The sequence below is a fragment of the Gossypium raimondii genome, chromosome 3 (assembly GCF_025698545.1).
Source record: "Gossypium raimondii isolate GPD5lz chromosome 3, ASM2569854v1, whole genome shotgun sequence".
In the NCBI taxonomy this organism is placed as follows: domain Eukaryota; kingdom Viridiplantae; phylum Streptophyta; class Magnoliopsida; order Malvales; family Malvaceae; genus Gossypium; species Gossypium raimondii.
The window spans coordinates 54745834-54754144 of record NC_068567.1 but is presented as its reverse complement, the minus strand read 5'-3'; the positions used below and the strand labels follow the sequence as shown (position 1 = coordinate 54754144).

At 35.5% G+C, this 8311-nt stretch overlaps 1 protein-coding gene across 1 annotated transcript; it reads left to right on the top strand.

Moving 5' to 3' along the window:
* The first annotated feature begins 1271 nt into the window (after positions 1–1271).
* On the top strand, positions 1272–7981 carry LOC105794756 (uncharacterized). Its single transcript, XM_012624062.2, has 6 exons — positions 1272–1497; positions 1651–1783; positions 1889–1992; positions 3280–3451; positions 3610–3750; positions 7304–7981. Exons 1-6 carry the CDS (start codon positions 1448–1450, stop codon positions 7676–7678), a joined length of 975 nt encoding a protein of 324 aa, XP_012479516.1. The 5' UTR covers positions 1272–1447; the 3' UTR covers positions 7679–7981.
* The last annotated feature ends 330 nt before the right edge of the window (positions 7982–8311 follow it).

Here is an 8311-nt window from a genome sequence, read left to right as displayed (position 1 = left end):
TTCTGGTTAAAAACCAGTCGCACCGTATTCTCCGACAAAAAAATAACATCATTCTCGGTGTGGCAAACATCACCATCGTAGTAAATAACAATACTAATACGTTCACTCCTATTTGAAACTCTAACCTTCTTAGCCTCTCTAAATTGTTTCTACTGTGACTTATGCAATCTCAGAACATTTTTTACCTCATTTATAGCCTCAGCCCAAACATGTTACTGTAGCAAAAGCGCGTCCACGTGGCCGCGATTTCACAAATTCTTCTCATAAAGCATCTTGCTAGAAGCGATTTTATACTATTTGCTCAGAAACGTCAAGTTGAAATTATTTTTCCAAGACCAACTGTAGCAAAAGCGCGTCCACGAGAGCACGATTTCAGAAATTCTTTTCAAATAGCATGTTGCTTGCAGCGTTGTTTTATACTATTTGCTCAGAAACGTCAACTCAAAATTATTTTTTCAGGACCTACTGTAGCAAAAGCGCGTCCACGTGGGCGCGACTTCACAAATTCTTCTTATAAAGCATCCTGCTTGAAGCGTTTTTTAAACTATTTGCTCAAAAACGTCAACTCGAAATTATTTCTTCCAGGACCAACTGTAGTAAAAGTGCGTCTACGAGGGCGCGATTTCACAAATTCTTCTCACAAAGCATCCTGCTTGAAGCGTTTTTTAAACTATTTGCTTAGAAACGATAAGTCAAAATTATTTTTCCAAGACCTACTGTAGCAAAAGCGCGTACACGTGGGCGCGACTTCAAAAATCCTTCTGATAAATCATCCTGCTTTGATTTTATCTTAAAAACCCATAAACACGAAACGTAATCAAATTTTGAATAAATTTTAATTAATTTAATTACGAAACCCTTAACCCTAATCCCTTATTTGTTTATTTTTTTCTCCAAAAACCCTAAAAACCCTAACGTGGGAGACAAGGCGAAATCGCGTCCACGTCAGCGCGATGTCAGGGTACGTGCTAGGAAATCACGTCCACGTCAGAGCGCTTTGCTAACGTGGACACAAATCGCGCTTCAAAGGACGTGATTTGTTGCCATGTCAGCAAAGCGCGCTGATGTGGCTGCGATTTCCTGGCACTTACCCTGACATCGCGCTGATGTGGACGCGATTTCGGAGAAAAAAACCCATTCCGATAAATAATAAAATACCGGGCCCATTTCGATAAGTTTTAAAAAAAAATAGCTTTTTTTGATATTTTACCCTGCAAAAATAAACATAAAAATGACCAATCCGATATAAATATACGAATTCATCATATGCTTGTGTCTAATCTTGGTCCCAACGGATCCCAACACCGATGATCTAAAATTCATGATCCCCCTCCAAATGTATAAAACTATTAACGATATAGAGTTTTGACTTTTCTCTGCAATTCATCGATGAAAAATATCCCTTTTTAATCATCACTAACGAGATTCTCCTCTGTTCTATTCTAAAATGTCTCTCTTAAACCAATTGTTTAATAGAGGCGTTTTTGGTGCAAAATGGTTAGTTATTTTCCCCCGTATTCCCCAATTGTTTTTTTCATGTGCGACTTGATTCTGCTTTTGGTTCATATATATGTATGCGATTCACTTTGGGGTTTTCTTTTCTTTTCTTTTTTTTGCTAAAGTTTATTTTTGATCTGTACAATTGTGTAGTAAAACATGCTTGAGCTTGGCAATCTCGCGCATCAAGTTGCTCCAAAATAAGAGAGATTTGCAGCTCAAGAATATGAGAAAAGAGATTGCCCAATTCTTGCAGGCTGGCCAGGAACCAATTGCTCGAATTCGCGTATCTTTTTCAACTTAATGTTTGTTAATGGACTCATTGATCAGTTTATTTCATAATGATTTTGATTACCATTTTTTTCTTTTGCTGTTCTTATTTTGGGGTTAGGTGGAACATGTAATCAGAGAACAGAACATATGGGCTGCATATGAGATACTGGAGCTTTTCTGTGAGTTTGTTCTTGCCCGAGTTCCAATTCTTGAAAGCCAGAAGTAAGTTCAATTTTAAAAGCCTTTTAAGAACTTAGGCGTTTGCTTTATTGGTTTTGCCTAATGGTTTATTATTTGTCTCCTTTCCAGTATTTTACCATGCCCTTATTTAATCGGTAGTGGTTTTTTCTTCTATTCTTTTTGTGTTTTCAAGTTATATTGCATCAATAGTTAAACACTTTGCTGAGCAAAGCTAGAGGCTGATATCTATATCTTTTAATTTACATATAAATACATTCTAGTTTGCAAGCTGATTGTTAATTGTGAAGTACAGTTCTTAATTCTCTTCTCAGCTGACAGTGCTGTTTACTCATTATCTTTTAGATGCTATTTGATGCATATACCATTGTTAAATTCTTATGTATGATCATCATTTATGTCTACTGGTTATTTCCCAGAAACTTATAATTATTCTATCATGATATCTGTCCTTTATGTTTGATTTGTTTATAACAAGTCCTAATATTTTGTTTTTCCTGAAAAGTTCATAATGAGATGAAGGAACGGAGAATTGAGTTAATGTTAGAAAGAAAATATATTATTGTATAGAAAATCTTTCAATAGTATAAAATTTCCATCATCTACTGAAAGGATCAATCTACTTTATTGATTCATTTTCTTCTGCTACACTCAGCATGCTAAGTTGCTGTAGGACATACAAATAATATTGAGGAGCAGGGTTACTACACCCATCCTGCTTGTTCTATTTCCTGCAAGTGGCTCTTCTCTCAATCTGGATAATTTTCTTCCTTTAGAAATCATGTTAGGACTAAGAATTCCTGAGAGCAGGCAATCCACTGATTTACCAGAGGGCAACTCTAATCAATATTGCAATTAAGGGAAGAGAAAAATGTAGTTACAAAATTTATTCGCATTTTACAATAATGGAACTAAAGCACTAAATGCATTCTTTCATTACAAAGCAAAAGCGCAGGTTGTTTAGTTTGATCAATTGCTACATTGAAGAAAATGAATGTGGATTTTACTGCATTAGTGGTATATTTTGAGGATACCAACTTGGGTCCATAGGAGCGACAGCTTCTGATTCTTTTCCAATTGTTTCAATAATATTTGGGTGCTTGATTGTGTGATAACTGATAACCACATATTTCTTCCAAGTTATGTTTTTGTATTATAATCTTACGTGTAACAAGTTATAATTCAAGAATTTTTATGTCATTCTCATTTGAATTATTTTGGTTTTCTTAGTCAAGAATTTGAGCATCTTAAGTGTTTTCATTTCTTTGCACAACCTAACTACCCATTTTAACATGTCTTTGCACGTAACAGAGACTGTCCTCCAGAATTACGAGAAGCTGTGGCAAGCATAATTTTTGCTGCTCCTAGATGTTCAGATGTGCCTGATTTATTGCAGATCAAGAATTTGTTTGCTACAAAGTATGGAAAGGAATTTGTCATTGCTGCAATGGAGCTTCGTCCTGATTCTGGCGTGAACCGTGCAGTTAATTATCATTAGTTCTATTTTCAAAAAATATATATCATTAGTTCATTTAAAATTCACTTGTGTGGTTCAATGGTTTTGCTAGACTCGTGGAGTTTGCAACTTGAATAGATGATATGCCATTTCTGATTCGTTTCCCTTTTCTTTCTGTCATCTAGATAATTGAAAAGCTTTCAGTTAGTGCTCCATCAGGTGAAATAAGGCTCAAAGTATTGAAGGAAATTGCCCAAGAATATAGTGTAGAATGGGATTCTTCTGGCACTGAAGCAGAGTTCAACAAGAAATATGAAGATTTACTGGTAAACATAATTAAATAATTTTTCAGAATATTTTTTTCTGTGGACTATGCATAGTATCTTCTATTAGGCATTATCTTCTGGAGTTGTTTCTGGTTCATGATCCATGCTCTTGATATTTATAGTGCTTTCTTTGCTGTTTTAACCAGCTGCTAGAATCTGTTTTATGCATCCTTGTTGTTTCTACCTATAATAGTGAAATGACTTAGAGAGTTCTGTTCAGATTTGTGCCTATTCATTTTTGACATCCCAACATTATTTCTCAGGATATAATATAGTTCTTAGTACTCATTATGAATTCAGATAATCAAAATGAAATTTCAGGTTTCCCAATCGTCAAAATCTGTTGACTTCGAATTATGTATCAGCTACTCTATAGTTCTCATCTTCCATGTTTACTGAGTTCTGTTTATAGTTTTCCTGTTGCCAATCTCTACCTTGTAGTGTTTGTTAACTTGCACTTTTTGAAATTGACTTATCTGACATGTAAGAAAATGGCTTCATTATACGATTGTTCTATTTTTTGTGACTCTATAGTTATTAGTTTCCCACATTTACCAAATTCTTCACCCATTTTTCCTATCACCGATCTCTACCTTGAGTTTTTGGTTGTTGATGTTCCATGTAAAAACCCATAACCTATTGAAACTGACTTAACAGACATCTTAATGACAAGGCACTACTTTAAGAGAAATTTCTATTGCTGTGAAGTAATATTTTTTCTGAAGATTTTCATGTGGATGTATTTTACACAATAATTTCTACAATTAGTGGCTTTTCAGCAAACAAGTCTAGAAACATAGTAATGTAAATGATTACTTCAGAGAACTTTCTACAAGCTCTAGTATAACGTTGTGTCTCTGGGTCTAGAATTTAGGAAGGACTTGCAGCGTTAGATATATCATTTATGTGTGAAACACGTGCCTATTGTTTTTTTCCACAGATCAGAGTTGAAGAAATGATAGACAGCAACTCAAATAATAGAAATTGAATAGGATAGATTGAAATGGAACGACAAAAGAAGGGTGCCAAAGTTTGGAAGCCGCTCAAATTTGAAAATATAATATTACGGCTAAAATAATATTTTGCTGAATATAAATCTCTTAGATTATTTTATGCTAGGGTCATTTTCATATTACTAAACCTAGCCCAATCTTTCAAGGCTTACATGATCTTAAGTCTAAACCTCAAGAAAAAATGGTCTCATGCTAGCTATGTGATCACTATTAAAAAGAAAACTCTTTAAAATAAGAAGAAAACAAAATTGAATTATGAACCCTTAAAAAATAGAAAAACAAACAATTATTTGTGTATCATTCCCCTCTTTTCGAAAGAGACCAATGTCTGATGCGAAAACCTTAACAACTTCAGCATATTTTTGAGATAAATCTGTTGCAATTCATCCTTTAGCACCAAAGTAATTCCAGTGGCAGGCCTACCCAACCATTTAACGAGAAACTGTCAATGTTGGGGTCCATGCCTTGACTTCACCTTCTTGACATCAAGCACACTTTATAACATCTCATTTTACTATTGGTAAATTGCTGTCTTGGTCTGCAACAGGAGTTACTTCCCATCAAACCTTCGGAAGGGTACAAGTCTGCTACATTAAAACTGGAGCCGATTTGTACTTGAGGAAGTAACTGTAACTCTATTAGGTAAGCATTAGATCTGATTCTCTTAAGCACTTTACATGGTCCAAACTTTCTGGGTTTTAGCTGTGATAATCACCCTTAGGAACACATTCCTGTCTTAGATGAGTAAGCACCATATCACCATGATCACATTTTGTAGCTCGACGTTGCTAGTTGGCAGCAGCTTCAGAGGCCTCATTGCTGATATTTAGAGCTTCACTGACCTCCTTATGAACTTACTAAGTATGCTTAGCAAATGCAACTCTATCATTGCTCTAGCTTCTGAAGGCAATGGTACTAATCAAGCACGAGTTGTGCCTTTAGACCTATTCTGCTTCAAAAGGAGTCTTTTTGGTGGTCTGATTCATAGAATTGTTGTAAGAAAATTCTGCCTGTTGTATAACAAATTCCCAAGACACACATGATTTCCTGTAAGGCACCTTAACAAATTTCCTGAAGTCTGATTTACTGCTTTTCTTTGACCATCGGTTTGTGGATGGAAATTGTTGGAATAATTTTCCCAAGTTTCCTCCACAACAATCTCCAGAAGTGTCCCATGAATTTGATATCGGAAACAGTAGAAGTAGGAACACCATGTAGCCTTACCCCTTCACAGAAGAACAACTCCAATATGAGAAGCATCGACAATTTTAGAGCATGGAATGAAGTGTGCCTTCTCTGAAAATTGATCTACCACAAGAAAAATGGAGTCATGCCTCTTTGAGGTCTTTGGAAGACCTTAGAACAAATCCATGTTCAAATGGATTTATGATGTTTCTGATTCGGGCAATGGGGTATATAACCTCATATTTTGTGAGCTGTCTTTGCTAAATTGACAAGTTGAACGCCTCATTAATATGTCAACTTCCTTAAACATCTTGGGCCAATAATGCCTATTTGCCACCATTTCTATGGTTTTATCTCTAGTTAAATGCCCTCCCAAACCATCCAATGGAGTTCTTTGATGATTTTCTCTCACAAAGACCCCTTTAGAATGCATAGTCTGTTGCCTTTAAACTCTTCAAGAAAGGAACTCCACGTAGCATGACACTCACTAAGCTTCTTCTTGAAACTCAAGTATCAATGCTTGGTGGTCAGTGTCAGCTCTAATGGTGAATTAATCAACAGGGGATAAATTGATTTCTGAAAAACTTTATTAAGAAATTTAAGCACAAATCTAGAGAGTGATAAATTTGAACAATATGATAGAAATCAATTCAACATGCAATTCCCTATTCCGGCTCTCACTGGTTCCTGTTGCTGTACAGTAGGTACCAATGACAAATCTTCAACTACGCACCTCAGCTCAACCAATTCTTCTTGCTGCCCTTGATTACCTATACCATCTCGACCCCTTCTGCATCCAAACATAGTTTTGATTCCATTTTGGTAAAATAAAAGATGATAGACAACAACTCAAATTACAGAAATTATGAAGTAGGATGGATTAAAGTGGAATGATAAAATAAGGGTTCTAAGGTTTAGATTCCTCTTAAATCTGAAAGAAATGCATCAAGACTAAGATAATATGTTGCTGAATACAAATCCCTAGGGTTATCTATACTAGGGTCAGTAGCATATTATTGAACTTAGACCAAGCTTTCAAGGCTCAAATAAACATCAATAAATTTTCACATGCTAGTAAGTAACTATTTATTACAAAGATAACGTGCACACAACCAGAAAAAGAAAAAGAAAGAACAGTAAACAACTGCTCCTGCACCAATTGGAATGGCTACATGGATTCTTTTCTTCTGTTGAAGAACAACTTTTAGTAGCTACTGCAAACTGTATCTGGAAAATAACAAACCATACATGTAACATTTCTATGAATTCACGCACCCATAATCATCCACCCAGCACACACACTTATGCGCACATTCTGGTATCTGTAATAACTTGGCCTTTAATGTTATTTACAGGCTGGATCAAAGCAAGTATGTGCTGAGGCTGCAGTTTCTCAAGCTCCCAGTAAACAAGCATCTGGTAAATCTTTGCCTTCTAATGGGGCAAAAACTATTTTGCCTACTGATGCTAGGCCGGCATCTCAACACCACCAAGTTCCCAGCCACATGAGTAAATTGACTAGTAGTGAAATTGAGTCATCAGTGAAAAATGGTACTGCCGGTCCAATTTCTGACATTAAAACAGAGACAAATTCACGACCATCTGATGTATTGGAAAGAGCTCGAGCTGCTATTGCCTCTGCAGAGCGTGCAACAGCAGGTGCACGTGCAGCTGCTGAGCTGGTGAATGTGAAATTTGGTTCACTGAAGCTACAAGGAGCTTCATCATAATGTGTCGGTTGTTCATTCACATATTCTTGTGATTTTCTCAAGCAGTGTCTACTAATAAGCATAAGGAAAAGAAGGAAGAATTTCAAATATAAAAGAAACTTGCTATAGGTTAAACACTGAAGTAGTGATATGGAAATCTTGAAGTTTGCTTGGGGGAATTTGTAATGCTTCTACCATCGTATCATATTCATTTGTCATAGTTTAAGACTAGATTGTAGATTTTCCAACATTGCATATTGCCAGACATTTGAGTTCCCAAACCAACTCGTAAGCAGATTTTATAAACTTAATACTGTTTCTGAAGTTCTTTAAGCGTTAAGGATCATGTTATAGCACCTACTTTCTGTATTATAAGTAGGCTTATTTTTCATCAGTTATTTATTATTTTTAAGACGAATGAAGATTGGATTGTCTAGATTCATATTTTGGATTTAACGTCAACCGAGACTTTAAATCCAACTATCAACAAAAATATTTTTGCTACTCAACGATTCATGCAATTGAATCTACATATTCCTAAACCTAAAGGAGAAAGGGCCTATTTAGTAGTGCTTAAAAATGGCACTTCTTGTTTCAAAAACACTTTTGGAAGAAAAGCTGATTTTGGTTGAAATTTTTTACTTTTTAAAGGTG